This window comes from Lutra lutra, chromosome 17 (genome assembly GCF_902655055.1).
Source record: "Lutra lutra chromosome 17, mLutLut1.2, whole genome shotgun sequence".
Lineage (NCBI taxonomy): Eukaryota > Metazoa > Chordata > Mammalia > Carnivora > Mustelidae > Lutra > Lutra lutra.
In genome coordinates this window covers 42,438,324-42,465,861 of record NC_062294.1, presented here as the reverse complement: position 1 = coordinate 42,465,861, position 27,538 = coordinate 42,438,324, and the positions used below count along the sequence as shown (strand labels likewise).

At 43.5% G+C, this 27,538-nt stretch overlaps 1 protein-coding gene across 3 annotated transcripts; it reads right to left on the bottom strand.

Moving 5' to 3' along the window:
* Nucleotides 1-330: 330 nt before the first annotated feature.
* On the bottom strand, nt 331-24,163 carry PDCD2L (programmed cell death 2 like). 3 transcript variants are annotated; one of them, XM_047710619.1, is made up of 7 exons: nt 23,965-24,154; nt 23,685-23,851; nt 23,482-23,542; nt 21,915-22,288; nt 20,072-20,182; nt 16,862-17,010; nt 331-509 (listed from the first exon to the last, which is right to left on the bottom strand). In XM_047710619.1, exons 1-7 carry the CDS (start codon nt 24,070-24,072, stop codon nt 379-381), a joined length of 1,101 nt encoding a protein of 366 aa, XP_047566575.1. In that variant the 5' UTR covers nt 24,073-24,154; the 3' UTR covers nt 331-378. The 3 variants fall into 3 exon arrangements, with proteins under 3 accessions (XP_047566575.1, XP_047566576.1, XP_047566577.1); XM_047710620.1 differs by lacking the exon at nt 20,072-20,182 and having other exon boundaries at nt 23,965-24,163; XM_047710621.1 differs by lacking the exon at nt 23,482-23,542 and having other exon boundaries at nt 21,915-22,172; nt 23,965-24,157.
* Between the last annotated feature and the right edge of the window lie 3,375 nt (nt 24,164-27,538).

Below are 27,538 nucleotides of genomic sequence, written 5' to 3'. Positions count from 1 at the left end.
CAGAGACTGCAACAGAGCGCAGCCAAGTACGGAGGCAGCAGAGGTGGTAAGAGGCTGAAGGCTGCCCCGGCTCTTCTGAGGCTCTCCCTCCTACAAAGCCCACTAGATTGCCTGTGCAGGGAACACCCACCTCCGGGGCTGGAGAGGAGCCACATTCTGAGCTGTCACTGTGGAGACAAGCACCTGACCCTGGAAAGGTACACCAGCCCACAGCCAGAATTTCTAAATCTCACCGCAGCCCCAGCACAGGTGCCATAAAGCACAAAGGACCGCCTTTAAAACAAAGAGTTAATAATCTGTGAGTTGAAATGAAGCAAAAGTACACAAACCTGGGGACATTAAAATTTGTTTTAATTTATGTAAATAAAAGGAAATGCTCTACTTAAATAATGATTCATCTGGGTCTTCTTGTACAATACAAAGTTCTTCCATGGGAGTCTGATGATTTTGAGGCCAGCAACTCTTCTCACATGTGTAAATCAGAACTGTTCCAAATTCTACAGAAAGACCTGAAAGACAAAACATATTCAGGATTCTAACAAAGAGGAAATGTTAGAAGATACACTTGGTATTTGAAGGTTTGCTTACTCTAGAGCAAGACTACCTGAGTTTAAATCCCAGCTCTACCACCTGAGTATGGGACTTCACCAATCTGTATTGAGGACTATATTTATCATGATGATAAGACTGTTGTGAAGAGGGGCTCCCTGGTGACTCAGCTGGGTGTCTGCCTTCAGCTCAGGTCATGAGCTCAGGTTCTGCAACCAAGCCCCACATCTGGCTCCCTGACCAGCAGGGAGTCCGGTCTCCTTCTCTCTCTGCCCCTTGTCCCTATTGTGCTTGCGCTCTCTCTCTTTCAAATAAATGAATAAAATCTCAAAAAAGAAAAAGATTGGGGGTGCCTGGGTGCCTCAGTGGGTTAAGCCTCTGCCTTTGGCTCAGGTCATGATCCCAGGGTCCTGGGATGGAGCCCCACATTGGGCTCTCTGCTCACCAGGGAGCCTGCTTCCCCCTCTCTGCCTACTTGTGATCTCTCTGTCAAATAAATAAATAAAATCTTTAAAAAAGAAAAAGATTGTTGTGAGGAGGATTAAATAAAGTAGTGCATGTAAGATACTTGGAACAGAGCCGGGCACATCTTAAGTGTCTGATGTAAAACAAAGAGGTTAAGCAACGAGAAGATAATAGAAGGAAGGAGAACGATGATGCAATATCAGTGTAGCTGGTGTTGCTACAGGAGTGATTTTACCCGATAAGCTGAAAAAATAATTAGGAACAGCAAAAGCGGTGTTCACTACCTTCCAGCCACATTCTTCCCCACAGAAAGTGACCACCGATGATGAAAAGCAGATTTAACGGGAAGATATACTTTCAAGTCTTTATTATAACTGTCTAGGATACTGGACACTGAAAATCACTTTTTTTTGTTTTGTTTTTATTTGACAGAGAGAGCACACAGACAGGGGGAGCAGCAGGCAGAAGGGGAAGCAGGCTCCCCACAGAGCAGGGAGCCTGAAGTGGGACTCCCTCCTAGGACCCTGGGATCGTGACCAGAGCCGAAGGCAGGCGCTTGCTTAATTGACGGAGCCACCCAGGTACCCCTCACTGAAAATCTGTGACAGGGCTAGGGGACCACCTGGGTGACTCAGTTGGTTAAGCACCTGACTCTTGATATCAGCTCAGGTCTTGATTTCAGGATCGCTGAGTTCAAGCCCCTTGTTGGATCAATGCTGGGCATTGAGCCTACTTAAAAAATAATTGGGGGGGGGGGGGTACCTGGGTGAGTCACTCAGTTAAACACCCAACTCTTGATTTGAGCTCAGGTCATAATCTCAGGGTCCTGAGATGGAGCCCTGTATCAGGCACCAAGCTTGGCTCGGAGTCTGCTTGAGGTTTTTCCCCTGCTCACATTCTCTCTCTAAAATAAATAAACAAAATCGTAAAAGAAAAAAATTTCACAGGGCTCCTGGCTGGCTCCGTCAGTGGGTCGGGCATGTGACTCTTGATCTCGGGATCACGAGTTCGAGCCCCAAGTCAGGTGTAGAGCTTACTTACTTACTTACTTACATACATAAGTACCCCACTAAGAGACCACACTACCTCCAAAAAGGATTCTCTCTCTCTCTCATACACACACACACACACACAATCCTAAGAGCTTACAGAAATTTGTCAATGGACAGAGCCATGAAGAATAACACCAAGAAAACAGGCTCAACAAGAACTGCTGATTTCAGAATAGGAAAACGGGAGTCAGCAGGAGGGGCTGGAGAACTGGTTTGGAGCAGCAAAGGAAAAACCCTTTGAAAGGAAAATGCAGGCAGGGATAATGGAAAGAAAAGCATCAAAGACAGAACTAACAAGGCCAAAATAGAGCTGATTTGGAAGAAATAAGAAGGCTGGAGTCTGCAAACTGGTAGCCACCAGGGTAGGAAAAAAGGAAGAGGTGAGAAATCAGATGGAACAAAATACCACGTAGCAGAGTCCTGTCCATGCTGCCTGAGCCCAGGGGCCTGGCACAGCAGAAGGGCGAGGGAGGGGTAGGACCAAGAGGAAGCTGTGTGGAGGTCAAAACAGCCCCAGTACGCATCTAAGAGAAAACATCAGAAGCCACAAGTAACAGAAAAGACAGGTGAAACCTAATAACAGGTGGAAAGGAAAGGCTTGAGAGAACTGCAGTGAGCAGAGGGAAAGAGGAGAGATGTGAGCATAGGAGAGGAGAAAGGTGGCCAACGCAACTGCTACTGCTTCTGCAGAAAAGCTACAAACGCAACAAAAAAATATCCAGAAATTTGAAGGGAAAAAAGAAATAAAGCAAAACTAAATGGAGGTCCGAAAATCCACCCTGTCCCAGGATGAAAGGATTATGGAACAATGCAAGGGCAAGACATGTTAATTCAAAAAATGGACTTCACCAATACAGAAAAATCTACAGGTGCTAGCATAAATGTTAGTTACAAAGTGGGGGGGGGGGGGGGTGGAATCAGGCCACCCTCAGACTTCATTCAAAGCCTAAAGATATCAATATAAAGGATCTTAGGGATTTGGAGAAAAACATACTTCTCTGTGAGATGGGGCCACGGGAGAGGACAGGAGAGCCAGAAGGGCTCTCACTGTGAGGCCATGATAGCACTGGGGCTACCACCGTTGGGAGGAAAGAAAATGGGATCTCAGGATTTTATACATGGGTTGTTCTTCAATGCAAAAGCAGACATCTGAAGTACGAATAACAGCTATAAACCCTCCTTAAGGCTATCACTTGATAGACTGTAGCTACCAGAGAAGAATCAAAATAAAAGATTCAGGAATGGAAAAGTGCACGGAAAAGAATGGTGTGAGCATGCAAACCACTGAAACAGAGAACAAAAGCTTATTAGCTGTGACAATCACGGTGACAGAGTACAGACTTATAACCTCAATGCAATACAAATAATATTAAAATAGGGCACCTGGCTGACCACTAATCATGGGGTTATAAATTCAAGCCCTACAGTGGGCACAGAGATTACTTGAAGAAATAAAAAAAAAATCTTTTTTTTTTTAAGATTTTATTTATTTATTTGACAGATAGAGATCACAAGTAGGCAGAGAGGCAGGCAGAGAGAGGAGGAAGCAGGCTCCCTGCTGAGCAGAGAGCCCCATGCGGGGCTCAATCCCAAGACCCAGGGATCACGACCTGAGCTGAAGGCAGAGGCCTAACCCACTGAGCCACCACCCAGGCGCCTCAATAAAAAAAAAAAATCTTAAAAAAAAAACCTAAAATATTTGGAGGTGGAGCAGGGCATAAGCTTCCTTATTATAGTAAAGAGCCAAACACATATGATCTAAAATTGAAAAATGTTATGAGGGGCGCCTGCGTGGCTCAGTCATTAAGCGTCTGCCTTGGGCTCAGGTCATGATCCCAGGGTCCTGGATCGAGCCCCACATCAGGCTCCCTGCTCCGGAAGCCTGCTTCTCCCTCCCCGACTCCCCCTGCTAGTGTTCCCTTTCTTGCTATTTCTGTCTCTATCAAATAAATAAATAAAACCTTAAAAGAAAGGAAGAAAGAAAGAAAAAAAGAAAGAAAGAAAAATGGAATGAGTGTAATTCTCTTAGCTTCATAAGGATCTTTTAGCAACTAAGTAAAAGAACCCATTGCCTACAGTCCAGCAACTGCTTCACATACATTTTTCCTTATGTTGAATTTGCACACGTTTATTCCAATATTCTTTATTAGAATGTACTGAATTTTCCTGTCAGTAGAAATTTTTTTCCTAGGGGCGCCAGGGTGCCTCAGTCAGCTAAGTGTCTGCCTTCACTCACGTTATGATCTCAGGGTCCTGCGATCAAGCCCACATGGGGCTCCCTGCTCTGCGGGGACCCTGCTTCTCCATCTCTCTCTGTCTGCAGTTCCCCCTGCTTGTGTTCACTCACTCACTCTGTGTCAAGTAAATAAGTAAAATCTTAAAAAAAAAAAAAAAATTTTTTTTCCAGCTATCTATCTAAACTTTCTATCTGTATTAATGTCAAGAATGATGACTAGAATGATGTCGACAAATGGTGATTTCCAGGGTTCACCAGACATTTATACAAAATCTCCAACATAACATTTGGGGATCAGAAAAATTACAGGAGAGGTGCCTGGCTGACTCAGTCTAATGGAGGATGCAACTCTTTTTTTTTTTTTTTTTTTTTAAAGATTGTATTTATTTCTTTGACACACAGAGAGAGAGAGAGATCACAAGTGGGCAGAGAAGCAGGCAGTGGGGGTGGGGAGGAGGCTCCTAGCTGAGCAGAGTGCCTGATGTCGGGCTCGATCCCTGGACCCTGAGATCATGACCTGAGCCGAAGGCAGAGGCTTAATCCACTGTGCCACCCAGGTGCCCCAAGAGCATGCAACTCTTGATCTCAGGGTTGGAGGTTCAAGTTCCACGCTGGGTTTAGAGATTACTTAAAAATAAAATCTTAACTAGAAGAAGTGGTTTGGGGCCACGTGAGGCAAGAATTCCACCTGGGGGATGGTGTCTTCTTTCTATAACTATCCCCCTAACCTCAAGTATTGAAAATAAATAGAAGAAAAAATAGTTCCATAACTTAAAAAAAAAAAAAAATCTTAAAAAAAATTGCAGAAAATAGACACATGGGTAACAAGTGAAAACTTAAAAAAAAAAAAAAAAAAGACCACTTCTTCTTCCTTCTTTTTGTAAGTAGGCTCCACGCCCAGCATGGAGCCCAAGGTAGGACTTGAACTCACGACCCTGAGATCAAGACCTGAGCTAAGATCAAGAGTAGAACCCTTAATGAACTGAGCTATCCAGATGTCCTTAAACCACTTTTTTTTTCTTTTTTTTTTTTTTAAAGATTCCACTTATTCACTCGACAGAGAGAAATCACAAGTAGGCAGAGAGACAGGCAGAGAGAGAGGAGGAAGCAGGCTCCCCGCCGAGCAGAAAGCCCGATGCGGGGCTCGAACCCAGGACCTGGGATCACGACCTGAGCCGAAGGCAGGGGCCCAACCCACTGAGCCACCCAGGCGCCCCCTTAAACCACTTCTTAAAGATGTAAAAGAACTCATCAAACAAAATAAAACAAAAAGGTGGTATGGAAAAGTTTCAGAAAACAAGGAAGAGCTTTTAGAAACTAAAAATAGAACAGTCAAACCAAATTCAAAAGAAGGGTTAGAAGACAGAGCTAACAAAGATGTCAAGTTAAACAGAAGCATCTATGCTTCATACACTGTATGATTCCATTTGTGTGAAATTCCAGAGCAAGCAAAATTCTTTTTTTTTTTTTTAAGACTTTATTTATTTGACAGACAGAGATCACAGAGAAGCAGGCAGAGAGAGAGGAGGAAGCAGGCTCCCCGCTGAGCAGAGAGCCCGATGTGGGGATCGATCCCAGGACCCTGGGATCATGACCTGAGCCGAAGGCAGATGCTTTAACCCACTGAGCCACCCAGGCGCCCTGAGCAGGCAAAATTCTTAAGGGGACAGGGGAAAGTGATAAGCCTGGAGAGGGAAGGAGGCCCAAGGGACTTTCTGGGACATGCAAACACTCCCCATCTTACTCTGGGAGGTGATTACAAGAGTGTATTTATGTAAAAGTTCATCAAGCTGTAGGCTTCAGATTGGTGTACTTTACTGTATGCTTTCTTTTTACTTCTTAAAAAAAAATATTTTATTTATTTACTTGGCAGAGAGAGAGAGAGCAAGAGAGGGAACACAAGCAGAGGGAGTAGGAGAGGGAGAAGCAGGCAGCCCGACGTGGGACTCAATCCCAGGACTCTGGGATCATGACCCGAGCTGACTGCAGACGCCCAACGACTGAGCCACCTAGGCGCACCTGTGTGCTTCCTTTTAAAAAGTAAGTAGGTGGCAAGGATTTCCTGAATATGAAACTAAAAGCACAGGCAACAGAAGTAAAAATAGACAAAGTGGACTATATCAAAATTAAAAACTTAGGTGCACCAAAGGACACAATTAACAGTAAAAAGGCAACCTACAAAATGGAAGAAAACATTTGCAAAAATCACACCTGATAAGGGGTTCATAACTAGAATATAAAAAGAACTCTTACAACTCAACAAGTCAAATAACCTGACTATAAAATGAACAATAAGATTTGAGTAGACATTTCTCCTAAAATGATATGTAAAATGGCTAACAAGCCATTCATATGAAAAATGCTCAACATCATTAATCATTAGGGAAATGCAAATTGTAATAGATACCATGTCACATCCATTATGATGGTTACTATTAAAAACAAAAAACAGGGGCACCTGGGTGGCTCAGTGGGTTAAGCCTCTGCCTTTGGCTCAGGTCATGATCTCAGGGTCCTGGGATTGAGCCCCGCATCAGGCTCTCTGCGCAGTGGGGAGGCTGCTTCCCCCCATCTCTCTCTGCCTGCCTCCCCACCTACTTGTGATCTCTGTCAAATAAATAAATAAAATCTTAAAACAAAAAACAAAACAAAACCAAAAAACAAGTGTTGGTGAAGATGTGGAGAAATTGAAATTCTTGTGCACTATTGATTGGGAATATAAAATGGGTGCAGCCACTATGAAAAATGTTACGGTGGCTCCCCCAAAGAACTAAAAATAGAATTACTATATGATCTAGCAATTCTGCTTCGGGTATACATAGTCCCAAGAACTGAAAGCAGGATCTTGAAGAGAGATTTGTGCACCCAGAATCATAGCAACAATATTCACAATAGCCCAAGAAGCAGGAGCAACCCAAGTATTCAACAAATGAACAAACTGTGGTAGATCCATACTACAAAGTATTAGCTTTAAAAGGAAGGAAATTCTGTAACACGGTACGACATGGATGAACTTCACTTACGCTAAGTGAAATAAGGCAGTCTCAAAGGACAAATACTATGATTCCACTTCTATGAGGTATCTAAAGTAGTCAAATTCATAGAACCAGAAAGTATAACTGTGGTCCCCAGGAGCTGAGGAGAGGGGGACATGGGGAATTGTTAATGGTTATAGAGTTGCAGTTTTGCAAGAAGAAAAAGTTCTGGAGAATGGCTGCATAACAATGTAAATAAACTTTATGTTACTAAATTGCACTTACAAATGGTTAAGATGTTAAATTTTATGTTACATATATTTACCACAACTAAAAAGACAAATAAAGTACAAAGTTGAAGAAAACTGGAAAGTGAAACACAAATCAGAACAAAGAAGAACCAAACCAAGTTCCCATAAAGGCACTAAAAGAAAAAAAGGAAGAAAATCATCAAAGTTGAAGGACATGAGTTTCTGAACTCAAAACACCTACCAAGTACTCAGCACAATATACACAATTTCAAAATAACAAGGATAAAGTGAAGATTCTGAAAGTGACCTGGAAACAAGAGTTCCCATTTAAAGTACTAACAGTCAGAGTGGGACTGCTTTCTATAGCAACACAGGATGCTAAAAGAATGAGGTAATATCAGGGCCTCTGGCTGGCTCAGTAGGTGGAGCATGTGATTTCTGATCCTGGGGTTCTAATTTCAAACCCCATGTTGTGTGTAGAGAGTACTTAAAAATAAAATCCTAAAAATAAATGAATGAATGAATGAATGAAGTAATATCTTTAAAATTTTTGAAAAAAATTATTAATGCCTTAGGATTCCATATCTGACTAGTATTGTGAACATAAACATACAATAAGTATATTTTAGGGGCGCCTGGGTGGCTCAGTGGGTTGAGCCGCTGCCTTCGGCTCAGGTCATGATCTCAGGGTCCTGGGATTGAGTCCCACATCGGGCTCTCTGCTCAGCAAGAAGCCTGCTTCCCTCTCTCTCTCTGCCTGCCTCTCCGTCTACTTGTGATCTCTCTCTGTCAAATAAATAAATAAAATCTTAAAAAAAAAAAAAAGTATATTTTAGGACCCATAGGTCACTTTAAGTCTCTACATCCCATGATCCCATCTCAGGAAATTACTAGAGAAAGTGCTATATCAAAACTGAAAGGATAGGGGAGCGCCTGGGTAGTTCAGTGGGTTAAGCCTCTGCCTTCGGCTCAGGTCATGATCTCAGGTTCCTGGGATCAAGTCCCCCATCGGGCTCTCTGCTCAGCAGGGAGCCTGCTTCCCCCCCACCCCTGCCTGCCTCTCTGCCTACTTGTGATCTCTGTCAAATAAATAGATAAAATCTTTAAAAGAAAAAAAAAAAAACACAAAAACTGAAAGGACAAACTGAGAAAGAAGAAGATAAGAGCTCTAGGAAACAGGGGGACCCACTTGGAAGATGGGCAGGGGATACCCAAATAAAGGTAACCCAGGATGACAGCAATGCTAGAAGTATGGAAGGCCTAGAGCTCAGACTAGCTCAGGAGAACTAGGCACACGGGACAGGTCTTCAGGGAAACATGGAGTCAGGTAGTCTGGAATTCAATTTGTGAGGAAAATAACAGTGAGAACCTTCAGGAGGGTGTGAAAAGAACTGGCCATAATAATGAAACAGGTAGGGGCGCCTGGGTGGCTCAGTGGGTTAAAGCCTCTGCCTTCGGCTCAGGTCATGATCTCAGGGTCCTGGGATCCCTAATACCCCACATTGGGCTCTCTGCTCAGCAGGGAGCCTGCTTCCTCCTCTCTCTCTCTCTGCCTGCCTCTTTGCCTACTTGTGATCTCTGTCAAATTAAAAAAAAAAAAAATCTTTAAAAAGAAAAAAAGAAAGGGTATCTAAATGAATGTTACACTACCACACACACAAAAATCACTTACAAAAAAGAAAGAAAACAGTCACTCATGGAAGAATTAATTGAGAAACAAAAATATCATAAGATATACAGGAAATAAATAGCTATGTGGCAGAAGTAAATCCTTCTTTATCACTAATGACACTAAATGTAAATGGATTAAGTCCTATTAAAAAAAGGTACTGGCAGATTGGATATAACAAAAAGAAAACAAGATCCACCTAGACACCATCTACTAGAGATTCTCTAGATACAGGGACACAACAAGAATGAAACAAAAGAATAGAAATAGAATAGAATAGAGGGGCGCCTAGGTGGCTCAGTGGGTTAAGCCTCTGCCTTCGACTCAGGTCATGATCCCAGGGTCCTAGGATCGAGCCCCGCCTCGGTCTCTCTGCTCAGCACGGAGCCTGCTTCCCCCATCTCTCTCTCTGCCTGCTGCTCTGTCTACTTGTGATCTCTGTCAGATAAATAAATAAAATCTTAAAAAAAAAATAGAATAGAAATAGAAAGAAATAAGAAATAGATATAAGAATAAAGATAAAAAAAAAGAAATAGAAATAAAAATATAAAGAATAGAAATTCTAAGTGAACAGTATAAAAATTATAAACATGTATACTTCTACATGCAGAGGCCCAAAATGTATGAAGCAAAAACTGACACAACTGGAGGGAGAAACAGTGCTACAATAACAGCTGACTTCATACCCCACTTATAGTAATGGATAAAACAACCAAACACAAGATCAGTAAGGAAACAAAGGATTTGACGAGCCTATAAATCAATTAGCACTAACAAGCACATAACCAAAAAAAAAAAAAAAAAAGAAGAAGAAGAAGAAGAAGAGGCACATACAGAACACCCCACCTAACTACAGCAGTAAACACACTCTTCTCAAGTGCACATAGAATATTCTCTGGGAGACACCATACGTTAGGCCACCAACTGAGTCTCAGTAAATTAGAAAGAGTGTAATCATACAAAGTTATCTTTTCCAATCACAATGATATGAAACCAGAAGTAAGTAATAAAAGGAAAACTGGAAAATTCACAAATATATGTGGAAATTAAATAAACTACTTTTAAATAATCAATAGGTCAAAAAGAAATTAAGAGCAATGAGACAATATATACCTGAGACAAATGAAAACAAAAACATGAAATACCAAATCTTATGAGATGTAGTAAAAGCAGTGTTAAGTGGAAAATTTAGAGCTGCAAACACATACATTAAGAACAAAGAGGGGCACCTGGGTGGCTCAGTCGGTTAAGCGGACTACTCTCAATTTCAGCTCCAGGTCCCGGGATCAAGCCTTGTGTGGCGCTCTGCGCTCGTGGGGAGTCTGCTTCAAGATTCTCACTCTCCCTCTGCCCCTTCCCTTACTCACTCTCTGTCTCTCAAATTAATAAATAAAACTTTAAAAAAAGGACAAAGAAAGATCTCAAATCAATGAACTTATTGTATACCTTAAGGAACCTGAAAAAGACCACCAACCAACTGAAGCCACCAGAAGCAAAAATAAAAGCTAAAGTGGAGATTTTTTTTTTTGTTTCAAAGATTTTATTTATTTGACAGACAGAGATCACAAGTAGGCAGAGAGGCAGGCAGGGAGAGGAGGAAGCAGGCTCTCCGTGGAGCAGAGAGCCTGATGCAGGGCTCAATCCCAGGACCCTGGGATCATTACCTGAGCTGAAGGCAGAGGCTTTAACCCACTGAGCCACCCAGGCGCCCCTGAAGGCAGAGGCTTTAACCCACTAAGCCACCCAGGCGCCCCTAGAGTGGAGATTTTAAAATAGAGACTATAAAACAATAGAGAAAAATCTAGAAAGTCAACAAATCTTTACCTGGAATGACTAAGAAAAAAAAGAGAGAAGACTCAAGTTAACAAAAAATAAAGTAGGGACATTACTACTAATTTTAGAGAAAAAAAGGATTATAAAGGAATACTATAAGTAGTTGTATAGCGACAAATCAGATAAGCTAAATGAAACAGAAAAACTACTAGAAACATGCAATCTACCAGAACTGACTCAAGAAATAGAAAATTTGAATAGACCTGTAACTAGTAAGGAGATTGAACCAGTAATCAAACCACCCAACAAAAAAGCCAAGAACTTGATGGTTTTTCTAGTGAATATGACAGAACATTCAAAGAATAGGAATCCTTTAAAAAAAAAAAAAGATTTTATTTATTTGACACAGAGAGATCACAAGTAGGCAGAGAGGCAGGCAGAGAGGGGGGGGGGGGAAGCAGACTCCCTGCTGAGCAGAGGACCCCCTCCCCAATGTGGGGCTCGATCCCAGGACCCTGAGATCATGACCTGAGCCAAAGTCAGAGGCTTAACCCACCGAGCCACTCAGGCTCTCTGAATACCAATCCTTCTTAAACTCTAAGCTAAAGAGAAGGGAATGATTACCAACTCCTTTTTTTTTTTTAGATTTTATTTGTCAAAGAGAAACCCCAAACAACCCGGGGGAGCAGCAGTCAGAGGGAGAAACAGGCTTCCCACTGTTTCATTGGGCAGTGAGCCCAATGCAGGACTTGATCCCAGGATCTGGGATCATGACCTGAGCCAAAGGCAGACACTTAACTGACTAAGCCACCCAGGCATCCCTACTAACTCATTCTATGAGGAATTCTTTTTTTTTTTTTTTTAAGTAGACACTATGCCCAACATGGGACTCAAGCTCACAACCCCAAGATCAAGAGTTGCAGGTGGGGTGCCTAGGTGGCTCAGTTGGTTCAGTGTCCAACTCTTGATCTCAGCTCAGGTCTTGAGCTCACAGTCATGAGTTCAAGCCCCACATTGTGCTCTCTGATGTGCATGGAGCCCTCTTAAAAAAAAACCAAAAACCAAAACCAAAACCAAAAAACAATTAGGTAAATAAATAAAAAAGAACTGCATGCTCCAACAATTGAGCCAGCCAGGTGCCCCAATGTAAGCATTACCTTAATCCCAAGTCTAGACTAAGACACTACAAGAAAATTATAGACCAATATCCCTTTTAAATGTAAGATACAGGATGCCTGGCTGGCTCAGTGGGTAGAGCATGCGGCTCTTATTATTTTTTTTTTTTAAGATTTTATTTATTTATTTGACAGAGAGATCACAAGCAGGCAGAGAGCTAGGCAGACAGAGAAGGGGAAGCAGGCTCACCACTGAGCAGAGAGCCCGATGCGGGGCTCGATCCCAGGACTCCGAGATCATGACCTGAGCCGAAGGCAGCGGCTTAACCCACTGAGCCACCCAGGCACCCCAACATGCGGCTCTTATTTCAGGGTCGTCAATTTAAGCCCCATATTGGATACAGAGATTGCTTAAATAATCTTAAAAAAGTAAATGTAAGATACAAAAATCCTCAACAAAATACTAGCAAACAAAATCAAAGGGTTTATTAAAAAGCCATCAGGGAGATTCAAATTAAGACCACATTGAGATATTGGGCGCCTGGGTGGCTCAGTGGGTTAAGCCGCTGCCTTCGGCTCAGGTCATGATCCCAGAGTCCTGGGATCGAGTCCCGCATCGGGCTCGCTGCTCAGCAGGAAGCCTGCTTCCCTTCCTCTCTCTCTGCCTGCCTCTCTGCCTGCTTGTGATCTCTCTCTGTCAAATAAATAAATAAAATCTTAAAAAAAAAAAAAAAAAAAGACCACATTGAGATATCATCTTACACCAGTTAGAATGGCCAAAATTAGCAAGACAGGAAACAACATGTGTTGGAAGGGATGTGGAGAAAGGGGAACCCTCTTACACTGTTGGTGGGAATGCAAGTTGGTGCAGCCACTTTGGAGAACAGCATGGAGATTCCTCAAGAAATTAAAAATAGGGGCGCCTGGGTGGCTCAGTGGGTTAAAGCCTCTGCCTTCGGCTCAGGTCATGATCTCAGGATCCTGGGATCGAGCCCCGCGTCGGGCTCTCTGCTCAGCGGGGAGCCTGCTTCCTTTCCTCTCTCTCTGCCTGCCTCTCTGCCTACTTGTGATCTCTGTCTGTCAAATGAATAAATAAAACCTTTAAAAAAAAAAAAAAAAAGAAAGAAATTAAAAATAGAGCGCCTGGGTGGCTCAGTGGGTTAAAGCCTCTGCCTTCTGCTCAGGTCATGATCCCAGGGTCCTGGGATCGAGCCCCACATCGGGCTTCTGCTCAGTGGTGAGCCTGCTTCCCCTTCTCTCTCTGCCTAGCTCTCTGCCTACTTGTGATTTCTCTCTCTGTCAAATAAATAAAGAAATTTAAAAAAAAAGAAAGAAATTAAAAATAGAGCTTCCCTATGACCCTGCCATTGTACTACTGGGTATTTACCCCAAAGATACAGATGTAGTGAAAAGAAGGGCCATCTGTACCCCAATGTTTATAGCAGCAATGGCCACGGTCGCCAAACTGTGGAAAGAAACAAGATGCCCTTCAATGGACGAATGGATAAGGAAGATGTGGTCCATATACACTATGGAGTATTATGGCTCCATCAGAAAGGATGGACGGGACTGGAAGAGATGATGCTGAGTGAAATAAGTCAAGCAGAGAGAGTCAAGTATAATATGGTTTCACTTATTTGTGGAGCATAACAAATTGCATGGAGGACATGGGGAGTTAGAGAGGAGAAGGGAGTTGAGGGAAACTGGAAGGGGAGGTGAACCATGAGAGACTATGGACTCTGAAAAACAACCTGAGGGGTTTGAGGCGGCGGGGTTTGGGGGGGCCAGGTGGTGGGTGTTGGAGAGGGCACGGATTGCGTGGAGCACTGGGTGTGGTGCAAAAACAAGGAATACTGTTACGCTGAAAATTTAAAAAAAAAAAAAGAAAAAGAAAAAAAAAAAGACCTTGGCAGGTTTAGTCGGTAGAACATGTAACTCTTGATCTCAGGGTTCTGAGCGTGAGTCCCATGCTGGGTATAGAGATTACTTAAAAATAAAATCTAAAAAAAAAAAAAAAAAAGATTTACCCTGGAAATAAATAAAATAAAGGGCGCCTGGGTGCCTCAGTGGGTTAAAGCCCCTGCCTTCAGCTCAGGTCATGATCCCAGGATCCCGGGATCGAGCCCTTTATCAGGCTCTCTGCTCCTTGGGGAGCCTGCTTCTTCCTCTCTCTCTCTCTGCCTGCCTGTCTACTTATGATCTCTGTCAAATAGATAAATAAAATCTTTTTAAAAAAATTAATAAAATAAAATAAAGAAAAATAAAATTAATAAGATTTTTTTAAAAAGAGGCACCTGGGTGGCTCAGGTCATGATCTCAGGGTCCTGGGATTGAGCCTCGTGTCAGCTCTCTGCTCAGCAGGAACCCTGCTTCCCTTCCTCTCTCTCTGCTTACCTCTCTGCCTACTTGTGATCTCTGTCTGTCAAATAAAATCTATAAATAAAATAAAATAAATTAAAAATGAAAAAAATTTTAAAAAGATTTATACGCTATGATCCAGGAAGATTTATCCTAACATGCAAAGGTGGTTAAATATACAAAAATCAAAAATCGATGTAATACACATTAATAAAATGAACAGAACTGCATGATCATCTCAATTGATGCAGAAAAAGCAACTGACAAAAATCAATACCCTGTAGTAATAAAAATAACTCTATAAACAGAAGGGAAATTCTTTAATCAGGAATAAGATTAGGATGCCCACTCTTGCTACTTCTAATTAACACAGAAGTTTTAGACAGAAGAATTAAGGAAAAAGGAAAAAAAAGAAATAGGCAAAATTGGAAAGGAAGAAATAAAACAATCTCTGTTGCAGATGATTTTATCTTCTATGTAGAAAAAACTTAACTACCCACACAAAAAAATTGGGTTTCATATATTTTTCCTATTGTGTCTATAGTCTCCTTCGAAATCTCTGTTTTAGCCTTTCCTTCTTTCTTTGTTTTTGCTGCCTTTGGTTTGTTGATTGGTATTTTTTTTCAAGTTACTTGCAATATATGTTGGGTCACTGATTTGAGATCTATCTTTATTTTTAACATATGTGTTTTCAGCTCTAAGTTTTTCTTTGAGCACTGCTTTCATTGCCTCTCATAAATACATTCAGCAAAGTTGCAGGACCAACAATCAGTCCGAAAAAAATTAAAAAAAAAAAAAAAAAAAAAACTTGGAATAAATTTAACCAAGGAGACAAAAGACTTGTACACTGAAAATATAAAACACAACTGAAGGAAATTAAAGGCACAAATAAATGGAAAGACATCCATGTTGGTGAACTGGAAGAATGAATATTGTTAATATAACAGCTCAGTCAGAAGAGTATGCAACTCTCAATCTCCAGATTATGATTTCATACACCAGGGTAGAGATTACTAAAAAAATAAATAAATAAATGCATGGGCGCCTTGGGTGGCTTGGCTGGTTGAGCATCCAACTCTAGGATTCAGTTCAGGTCATGATCTTGGGGTTGTGAGACTAAGCCCTGCTCTATGCCCAATTTATAACCTGAACTCATGACCAAGATCAACAGTCACATGCTCTACCAAGGGTACCAGCCAGGTCCTCCTGTTACTTTTATTATAAAAAACTTTTAATTTTTGTTTAAAAAGATCACATAATGATGCTAAAATATTAACTATAATCATGTAAAAGTTTTTAAAAAATTTTTAAGAGATTTTATTTATTTATTTGAGAAAGAGCATGCGAGCATGAGCTGGGGGAGAGGCAGAGGGAGAAGCAATCTCCCCACTGAGCACAGAGCCCAACCCAAGACTCGATCCTAGGACCCTGAGATCATGACCAGAGCCAAAGGCAGACACTTAACCAACTGAACCACCCAGGTGCCCCGTAAAGGTTATTTTTTAAAGGAGCACCTGGGTGGATCAGTCCTTGAGCGCTTGCCTTCAACTCAGGTCATGATCCCAGGGTTCTGGGATCAAGTCCCGCATTGGGCTCCCAGCTCAGCAGGAAGCCTGCTTCTTCCTCCTCCCACTCCTTCTGCTTGTGTTCCCTCTCACTGTTTTTCTGTCAAATAAATAAATAAAAATCTTAAAAAAAAAAAAAGTTTTTTTACATTTTTAAAGTAAGCCCTATGCCGAACATGGGGCTTAAACTCATTATCCCAAAATCAAGAGTACATGCTCTTCCAACTGAGCCAGCCACGCGCCCCTGTAAAAGTTATTTCCCACCCCCAGTTGCTTTTTTTTTTAAATAATAAACTTTGACTGTAACACAATGTTATTTTTTGGTTTTGGTTTGTTAAATAAACTCTACCCCCACCGTGGGACTTGAACTCACAACCCTGAGATTAAGAGTCACATGCTGCACCAACCTAGCCAGCCAGGGGCTTCTGCTATGAAAATAATTTTTTTTTTTTAAAGATTTTATTTATTTATTTGACAGAGAGAGATCACAAGTAGACAGAGAGGCAGGCAGAGAGAGAGAGGAGGAAGCAGGCTCCCCGCTGAGCAGAGAGCCCGATGCGGGACTCGATCCCAGGACCCTGAGATCATGACCTGAGCCGAAGGCAGCGGCTTAACCCACTGAGCCACCCAGGCGCCCATATGAAAATAATTTTAAGGATAGAAAACAGCTTGCTCTTAAACCAACAAAATGGTATTGTTGTGTCGGATTGGCTGGATTATAAATTTTCCAAAATTTCTGTAATACGCTTATATTTTATAAGTAAACAAAAATGAAATGATAGCCTTTCCTTTTAAAATAATTCCTTATTTGTGTAATAAATCCACAACCTCAAATTCACGAAGAGCTTATTACCTAAATTAGTGCTTCTGAGCATGCTGACCAGGGCTGGCATAAGCTGAAACTCAAATGTCCTTCGGTCTCCACAGTGACTGCAGGCTGGGAACTCAGTGACTTCTGATGTAGTAGAGGTCAAAAAAAGTGGTTCTCCACTCCAGGAATACCTAAAGCAAGGAAACAAAGAACCCTGAAGGAAGACAGCACATAAGTCACATTTCAACATCAGAGACCATGCTTCGCAAACTTTGCTTCCTTCTTGCAGAGGACCAGGAGCAAAACCAGACAGCAAAGAAAATCCAAAGACCCAAAACCTAGCAGCAAGCCTGTAGAGCTCAGCAAGATATCTGAAGTCTTGTCAATGTCTGGTTCAAAGTGTGGATGAAGGCACTAAAGCCAATGTAGAACTATATCTAACCACGCTGCAACCAAGCCCAGACTGAGCTCAACCACAGAGTAAGCCGACTTGGACTCCACACTACTGGCCTTACAGAAGGAGGGCCATGCCCTTCTAAGGAGTAAATATTTACTTCAGTATCTACTGTTCTTCAATATATAATGGCAAACAATAAAAAGAAATTAGATATACATGACAACAGAAAATTAATTAACTGAGAGAGAGTATGTGTAAACTGTGGGGGTTGGTGCACGGAGGGCAGAGCAAGATGGATAGAGAGAACCAGAGCCCTAAGCAGGCTCCACACTCAGCACAGAGCCCGATGCAGGTTTCGGTCTCACGATCTGAGTTAAAATCAACAGTCGTACACTTAACTGAGCCATCCAGGTGCCCCAAGAGCAGCAGAAAAATTTAACCCACCAAGAGAGTCAATACAGGAATACCCACTGGGGTAACCCAGGTGGCTCAGTGGGTTAGGCCTCTGCTTTCGGCTCAAGTCATGATCTCAGGGTCTTGGGATCAAGTCCCTCATAGGGCTCCTTGCTCAGTGGGGAGCCTGCTATTCCCTCTGCCTGCCCCTCCTCCTGCTTGTGTGCTCTCTCAAATAAACAAATAAGATATTAAAAAAAAAAAAACAATACCCACAGACAAGATGATGGAATTATCAGAAAGAGATATCAGTGGAGGGGCGCCTGGGTGGCTCAGTGGTTTAAGCCTCTGCCTTCGGCTCAGGTCATGATCCCAGGGTCCTGAGATCGAGCCCTGAATTGGGCTCTCTGCTCAGTGGGGAGCCTGATTCCCCCTCTCTCTCTGCCTGCTGCTCTGCCTACTTGTGATCTCTCTCTGCCAAATAAATAAATAAAATCTTTAAAAATTTTTTTAAAAAGAAAGAAAAGAGCTAGTGTGGCTATACCGACAGGAGACCAAATACACTCCAAGGACAGAGTAGCACCACAAATAAATAGGAACATTTAATTATAACAAGATCAATTCACCAAATAAATAAGCCTACAAATGGATACATCTTAAAACAGTACCAAAATGTGTAAGACAAATTCTGACAGAATTAAAAGGAGAAAAAGACATATTCATAATCATAGCTGAATGTTTTGTTACTCCTTTCTCTGTAACTGATAAGCAAGACAAAAGTGATCAGTAATAGAAACTGGTATTCCAACAATTGGATATTCAGACCAAAAAAGAACCTTGAGGGGCACCTGGGTGGCTCAGTGGGTTAAAGCCTCTGCCTTCGGCTCGGGTCATGATCCTGAGGTCCTGGGATCGAGCCCTGAGTCGGGCTCTCTGCTCAGCGGGGAGCCTGTGTTCCCCCCCACCCCCACCTGCCTCTCTGCCTACTTGTGATCTCTCTCTCTCTCTGTGTCAAATAAATAAAATCTTTAAAAAAAACAAAAACAAAAACAAAAGAAACTTGACCCTCATACATTATACACAAAAACTAACTCAATGGATCACAGACCTAAATGTAAAAACTAAAACCAAAAACTCCTATAAGGAAACACAGGAAATCAAACATAATGAATTCTGTTACCATTGGTTAGAGAGAAATTCCTGTGGAAATAAAAAGTTGAGGATTCCTGGGTGGCTCAGTCAGTTAAGGCTCTGTCTTTGGCTCAGGTCATGATTCTGGAGTCCCAGGATGAGCCCCACATTGGGATTCCTGCTCAGCGGGGTGTCTGCTTCTCCCTCTGCCCCTCTCCCTGCTCCTGAGTCTCTCTTTTCTCAAATAAATAAATAAAATCTTAAAAAAAAAATTCTTAAGAAAAAAACAAAGCTCTCAAGGTACTGAAAAGATATTGTAAGGATTACTTAAAAAAAAAAAAAATCATACAAGGGGCACGTGAGTGGCTCAGTGGGTTAATTGCTTTCAGCTTAGGTCATGATCTCAGATTCCTGGGATCAAGCTCCGAGTAGGGCTCCATGCTCAGTGGGGAGCCTGTTCCTCCCTCTCCTGCTCTCCCTGCTTGTGTTGTCTTGCTCTCTACCAAATAAATAAAATCTTTAAAAAAAAAAAAATCACACTATATGATCCAAATTATAGGGTTGTTTTTTTTTTTAGCTTTTAAGTAATCTCTACAGTCAATGTGGGACTAGAACTCACAATGCTGAGATCAAGCGTTGCATGCTCTACTGAATGAGCCATCCAGGTGCCTCCCAAATTATGTTTTTTAAAAAATACACAATTCCTGGGGCGCCTGCATGGCACAGTCAGTTAAGCACCCAACTCTTGGTTTCAGCTCAGGTCAGATCTCAGGGTCATGAGCTTAAGCCCCACAATGGGCTCAGTACTCAGCATGGAGTCTGCTTGGGATTCTCTCTCTCCATTCCTCTGCCCCTCCGGCTCACGTTCTCTCTCTCTCTAAAATAAATAAATGTTTAAAAAACAAACAAAAAAACCTACACAGGGACACCTGGGTGGCTCAGTGTGTTAAGCCACTGTCTTTGGCTCAGGTCATGATCCCAGGGTCCTGGGATCGGGTTCCACAACCGGCTCCTTGCTCAGCAGGGAGCCTGCTTCTCTCTCCCCGCCTCTGCCTGCCTGCTTGTGCGCATGCGCGCACTCTTTATCTCTCACTCTCTTTCTCTGACAAATAAATAAATAAAATCTTAAAAAACAAAAAACAAAAAAACCCACACAAGTCCTACCCACGTGCATGCATCCAAATGCATAAAAAATAAGTGAACATAATACACTAAAATCTTAGACTCTTGGTTTGCAGAATACTAGATTTTGGTTTTCTCATTGTATTTTCCAAACTAACATGCACTGCTGTTACAATCAAGAAAAGCAATAAAAGAAAATGTGCCTCTACCTCAAAATCTGCTCCTGACAAGCAGCAATTCTCTTCATGAATTTGTAAAATATCTTATCTCCACTTTTAATTATGGTCTTCTCATATTTTTCATCGCCATCACTAGGAAGACTAAAAAAAGAAAAGCAGAAAATACTTTTGAGGGTCTATATCCAGAGAATTACAATATTTAGAGGAGCAAACAAGATAATGCACATAATTTAGAAATCATAAATTTAAGTGGTACCTGGGTGGTGCAGTCAGTCAAATGTCAGACTCGGTTTCGGCTAAGGTCGTGGTCTCAGGGTTGTGGGACTGAACCCCACGTCATGCTCTGAGGTCAGTGCAGAGTCTGACTGGGATTCTCTCTCTCCCTCTGCCCCTCCCAACCCTACCCTGCTCACTCTAAAATAAAATTCATAAATTTAGGGCACTTGGGTGGCTCAGTTGGTTGAGCATCTGCCTTCGGCTCAGGTAATGATCCCAGTGTCCTGGGACGGAGCACCGCATCAGGGAGCCTGCTTTTCCCTCTCCCTCTGCCGCTCCCTTGTTTGTGCTGCCTCTCTCTGTCAAATAAACAAATAAAATCTTTACAAAAATTAAAATAAAAATGAATAAAAATAATGGTAATTTTTTTTTAAAGATTTTATTTATTTATGAGAGAGAGACAGTAAAAGAGAACATGAGCAGGAAGAAGGGGCAGAAGGAGAAGCAGGCTCCCTGCTGAGCAAGAAGCCTGATGTGGGGCTTGATTCCAGGACCCTGGGATCAGCACCTGAGCCAAAGGCAGAGGCTCAACCCACTGAGCCACCAGGGTGCCCAAAAATCATAAATTTAATACCTTGTAATATCTAGCAGTAATCCCCTACCCAGCATTCTCCCAAGCCCTGCTCCCTAGCCATTTTCAACTCTGGGATAATTATTTGCAGTTTTAAAAGTCCTTATGCTCATTGACTATCTTCATTTCTTTCCCCATTATGGATTATTTTTAAATCAGTCTGTAAGCAGCCCAACATTATTCTGAAATGCTTACAAAAGAAACAGCTCTGGTAAAGAACCAGGTTCTCTCTCCAAATACCCAACTGTAATTTTACTGTAACAGGAAAAATTATTATTCTTAGTTCTTTATAGGGCTTTGGTTTATAAAGCCTTTTAAGACCTACTCTCTTGGGGGCACCTGGGTGGCTCAGTGGGTTAATAAAGCCTCTGCCTTCAGCTCGGGTCATGATCCCAGCATCCTGGGATCGAGACCCACATTGGACTCTCTGCTCAGCGGGGAGCCTGCTCCCCGCTGCCCAGCCTGCCTCTCTGCCTACTTGTGATCTCTGTCAAAAAAATAAATAAAATCTTAAAAAAAAAAAAACAAAAAACACACCAAACCTACTCTCTCACTGATTCCTAAAACCAACTGATGATACAGACAACAGAGATATCAACATGACTCTCATTTCACTGGTGAGAGTTGAGGCTCTGGGAGGGTCTTTGACATCCCAGGCCAGTTTCTGAGCCACAGCCAAGAGTTAAAAAACAAATGGCATTTTTCTAACTTACTTGTCTGAGCTAATCATTTAACAAAGAAAATAAAGAGACAATAAACATGTTCTTCTGTAAAAGCTGTCAGCCCTAACTTCCTTGCTCATCTTTTTGAGGGTACTTAGAGCAGTGTTTTCCAGCTAACCCAACAGTGGCTCGTAAGATCGCCTTGTCTCTGTCTCCCCTTCTCATCCAAGAGGAGCAAAGCAGAAAGGTCCTACACAGACAAGGTCTGCCTGAAAATGTTTCCCCAAGTACTAGAATCAAACCAAAGGGTACCTACCGTGGTGGCTTCCTGATCAAGTCCCCTCTCAGCAGCACACATTCTCACCTTTGGGAAAGCAACTGTTCCATATCCACTCCTTCCTTCCACTGATATTCCCTCAGAAGGCTATGAGCGTGATCCAGACTGACAAAGTCCCCGTAATCCTCCTCATCGACAACACAGATATAGTAGGGCAGGAACTGTGGTGCCACAGAAGGCAAGGCCGTCTCTTCCCCAGGAGAAACAGGAGGAGCAGCGCCCATGACGGTATCATGCAGGTGGAGATCTTCGAGCTGGGCAGTACAGTCGGTGTCCTCGGCACTGCTGGAATCATTTCCAAAACGCAAGGTAAGCTGTGGTGGCAGCGCCTCCTCACTGTCACTCCCCCAGTCATCTGCACCTTCGCACCAATCCTCAGCTGCAAGGCCGTTTTCCTGTTTCTAGAAGAATATCCAGTGAATGAAGCCCAAGCACATTTGGGTGATCTCACGCATCCCCTTGGCTTGAGCTATCCATTCCCTCACCTTCCCAAGGGAGACGTCACACAGCACCTTCCCCTCTTGCACACTCTGACTCAACTTCCTGGACCCCATATACTCAAAGCATGTTGGAGGTAACAATAATTCTCTTCTCTTTCCAGGGGCAGCATGGCCAATGTGGTAGAGTGGTTTCTTCAACCATCTATTCCAAACCCTTTCCAGTTGTACTTCATGTATTACAGAAGCTAGCAGGAGAAAACTACATTTCCCACGCTCCTTAGCAGCTAGGGTTTCAGATATGATCAAAGGCGGGCTACTCAGGTCCACTGGGGAGACAGACTTGAAACAGAATGACGCGGAAAGAGAGGCCACCAAGCAAATGTCTGTAGATGGATACAAAGCAAGGACTTGGATCCAAAAGATCTGACAAGGGCAGCTTCCAGTTCGCCAGACCATATCCCAGCTTTCCGACTGCAGGTGTCGCACGTGGTATAAGGGGTCCTTGACAGGCCAGTTCTGAGGTGTGGTTCTGGAATTCCTTCCTGGAGTGGCCCTCTCCAATCTATCCAGGGTTAATAAACATCTAATTCTGTCTAGGCTTTAAAAAGTCAGTGCTTTTCTATTATCTGCAACCCAACACTGACATATATATGCAGATACCACGTCTTCATCTTTTCATTCCTGGTACTGCTGGTACCAGGCCTGGCACACGTTTAAAGCTCGGAGTATACATAAGCGCACATTTACAGGCAAAACGAGACTGAATTTTGTTCTGCAGCTACCAGCTTGCCCAACTTTTGGATTCAATAAATTGAGATTTTTTTCTTATTGTTTGTTATATACACATACCCATTATCACAGCAACGATGTTTACAATAAACACATATATATTACACACAACCACATACACGTATACATCCATACTTGTTCCCAAACAGAAACATCAGCAAGTCATGTGCCTCAAGGCCTTCAAGGTATATTAAAAGAAAAAACGAACAAAATCTTAAGGAGATAGCACTTCACAGTTCAGGAAAGTGCAAAAGCCATTCCAACGTACTTCAAAAGACCACGGCTGAAAGTTTATCTTAAAGGATATTCTAGAAAACACTCTCAGGTTACAGCAAGTCGTAATATGCTAATAACAACCGGTTTACCTGAGCGTCCTGCGCCTCCGTCTCTTGCGTCTGCAGACACTGGGAACGGAACACCTTCCAGCTTCAGGGTCAAGATAAATGACAGTGAGGCTCCAATGCTGACCACCAGCCAGCTGGCCAGCCCTATCCCGTGTGGCCCGTGCGGCCCCCCAGCTCTCGCCCACTCATAAAATCCCGAGGCAGCTCAGAACTTCCCCGCCTACCTGCGCGCCCCGCCGCTGCCGCACCTGGGGAGGGGGCAAGCGAACACGTGCAGTAGCCGGTGAAACGGGGAGCCTTCCAGAGGGCAGTACACCTGCACGACCAGGGCAAGAGGCTGCCTGCAACGTTCACACACTGGCCTCGGCGCTGCTACCGCCGGCAGGGCGTCCTGAGGGCAAGGGAAGCGCTCAAAACTCCGGCTCTGCTCATGGACCTCGCCCACTCTCTTACCCCGTAGCCTTCACCAGCACCCGCCGACCCCGGCCCCGGCGCTCCACTCACCGGAAGGCCGCCCAGCTTGCTAGCAGTCCAGGCGTCCGGCCCCGTTGGGCGGCCATGCACTGCAGTGTCTCGAAGACCAAGCAGCACCGGCTTCCGAAAAGCCGCCATGACGACGAGGCACCCACGTGGAAAGGCGAGCTACGGCGGCCGAGACGGGACGCCTCTCCGCGCACGCGCACCGGCTTCACCTCCGAGACGGCCCCGCCCCCTTAAGATCCTTAGGAGGATTAGGTCCCCTCAGCTGCGCAGGTGACTGGCTGCTGTTGTGGGCTCAAAATCCGGGAGCCCCCCCCCCCCCCAAAATCCGGAAGCCCCAGACAGAGGTGCTTCCGAATGCTCCTGAGGTAGGAAGAACGCACCATCTGGTATGAAGTAGTCTTGCCAAAATATTTTACCTAAGTGGGGACGCCTGGGTGGCTCGGTTGGTTAAGCAGCTGCCTTGGGCTCAGGTCATGATCCCAGCGTCCTGGGATCGAGTCCCGCATCGGGCTCCTTGCTCGGCGGGGAGCCTGCTTCTCCCTCTCTGTCTGCCTGTGCTTGCTCTCTCTCCCTCTCTCTCTCGGACAAATAAATAAATAAAATCTTAAAAAAAAAAAAAGATTTTACCTAAGTGGAATAATAGTATTATCGTTAAGACAAAAAAAAAAGTTTAATTTTTACAGGTACACGTTGAAATGTTTATACATCATTGGAGTGGGCCATGAGTTGACAACTGTTGAGATTTGGCGTCAGACACATAGAGATCTATTATACTACTTGACTTTTATGTGTTCAGAATTTTCTGTAAGGGAAAAAAAATTTTTTTAAAGATTTTTTTTTATTTATTTGACAGAGAGAGATCACAAGTAGGCAGAGAGGCAGGCAGAGAGAAAGGGAAGCAGGCTCCTCGCAGAGCAGAGAGCCCGATGCAGGGCTCGATCCCAGGACTCTGAGACCATGACCCAGCCGAAGGCAGAGGCTTCAACCCACTGAGCCACCCAGGCGCCCCAAAAATTTTCTTTTTAATGCCTGTGGCACAACCTAGGTGAGTTTTGAAAACATTATGCTAAGTGAAAGAAGCCAGACACAAAAGTCCACATTCTGGAAAAGTGAACCTCAAAGAAAGAAATCAGATCAATTGTTGCCAGGGTTTGGGTTCACAGGGTAGGGTTTGGCCACAAAGGGGTGCCAGGAATCTACCTCTTCGGATAATGAAAATTCTGTGTATATCACCTGTGGTGGTTATATTTGTCAGAACTCAAAACCGCACCCCAAAAGAAGGTGCATTTTTCTGTATGTAAATTATACCTCGACCCAATTAAAAAAAAAAAGATTTTATTTATTTATTTGACAGAGATTACAAGTAGGCAGAGAGTCAGGCAGAGAGAGAGAGAGGAGGAAGCAGGCTCCTTGCTGAGCAGAAAGCCCGATTCGGGTTTCGATCCCAGGACCCGGGGATCATGACCTGAGCCAAAGGCAGAGGCTTTAACCCACTGAGCCACCCAGGTGCCCCACCTCAACCCAATTTAAAAAAAAAAAAAAAAACAAACACAGATTGCGGGGCACCTGGGTGGCTCAGTGGATTAAAGCCTCTGCCTTCAGCTCAGGTCATGATCCCAGGATCCTGGTGGGATCGAGCCCCACATCGGGCTCTCTGCTCCGCGGGGAGCCTGCTTCCATGCCTCTCTCTGCCTGCCTCTCTGCCTACTTGTGATCTCTGTCAAATAAATAAATAAAATCTTTAATAAAAAAAAAGAAAAAGAAAAAATAGTTTAAAAAACAAAAAATAAAAAACAGATTGCAAAGACACTACTGCAGTCTTTATACTATAGCGTGCAAAGGAAGTGTGTGTCTTGAAGGACTTTTTTTTTTTTAAAGATTTTATTTATTTATTTGACAGAAATCACAAGTAGAGAGGCAGACAGAGAGAGAGAGAGAGGAGGAAGCAGGCTTCCTGCTGAGCAGAGAGCCCGATGCAGGGCTCGATCCCAGGACCCTGAGATCATGACCCGAGCCGAAGGCAGAGGCTTTAACCCACTGAGCCACCCAGGCACCCCCGGAAGCAATTTAACATCAAATTTGAAACTAACATTATTTTGGTGTCCTTGGAACAGTGTTAACAAGAAAATGCTCATATGTGTGATTTGAAGCAATCCACTTAATGATTTTGTAGGGTTTGGACTTCCCTGACAGACTCACGTAAATCATCAAGGTGATAATATTTATGTGTGCGTGTGTGTGTATGTAATCTCTGCCCGCCGACCTGGGGCTCGAACTCACAACCCAGAGATCAAGGGTGGCGCGCTCCATGGACTGAGCCTGCCAGGAGCTCCTGTTTGTATTTATCTGAGCAAGTACAGAATGAAGACGTTGAAGGCTGCTTGAATCTCACATTGAAGAGATGTTCATGGCGGTTTTTATGTACCAACTTAACTGGGCTAGGAGGTGCCCAGATACCTGGTGAAGTGTTATTTCTGGGATTGTCTGTGACGGTGTTTCCAGAAAAGAACAGCATTTCCATCAGTAGACTGGGTGACAAAGCTCTGCCCTTTCCAGTGTGGGTGGGCATCACCCAGTCTTTGGAGGGCCCTAAGAGGACAAAAAGGCAGGGGAAGGGTGAATTCTCTTAGTGAGCTGGGACATCCATCTTCTCCTGCCCTCAGACATCAGATGCTGGATCAGGCTGAAAGCTACCTGCCCCGGTTTCCCTGGTTCTCCAGGTTGTGGGGAACATCGTATTGTGGGACTTTTCAGCCTCTGTAATCACGTTTGCCAATTTTCATGATACATCTCCTCACTTCTATCTATATCCTACTGGTTATGTTTCTCTGGAGAACCCTGAATAATACTGTTTAGGAACTCACAACCACTGGCCGCCATAGGACAAGCGGAAGCCACAAGGGAGGATAGTGGTGGTGATGCGGGGAGGAGAGCAAGGCAGGGCCAAGGGACATGTGGCCAACTGACCTGTGCAAGTTCCTCTTGCATAAAGCAAGACAGGAGACATGGCAGCTGGCGAGAAGCAGTGGTCCCACTCCTAACAGATCCTTCATGTGAAGCCAAGTTAGCCTGAGGGGCTCTGCCACCTGGAATTTTTCTCTCTCTAGACTTTTTTTGTGCTTGCTCTTTTCTAATAGAGATGCCTCCCACGGGAAAAGACCTTCACTTTTCATCAGCTACATTAAGAAAGCAGGTGGGTTGGGGCACCTCAGTGGTGCAGTCGGTTAAGCATCCAAGACTCTTGGTTTTGGTTCAGGTTGTGATCTCAGGGTCATGAGGTCTAGTCCTGCGTTGGGCTCCATGCTCAGCACAGAGTCTGCTTGAGTTTCTTTTCCTCCTTCCTGCTCCTGCTCTCTAAAATTAAAAAAAAAAAAAAAAAAAAAAAAGGGCGTCTGGGTGGCTCAGTGGGTTGAGCCTCTGCCTTCAGCTCAGGTCATGATCTCAGAGTCCTAGAATCGAGCCCCGCATTGGGCTTTCTGCTCAGCAGGGAGCCTGTTTCCTTCTCTCTCTCTCTCTGCCTGCCTACCTGTGATCTCCATCAAGTAAATAAATAAAATCTTAAAATAAAAAATAAATAGGGGTACCTGGGTGGCTC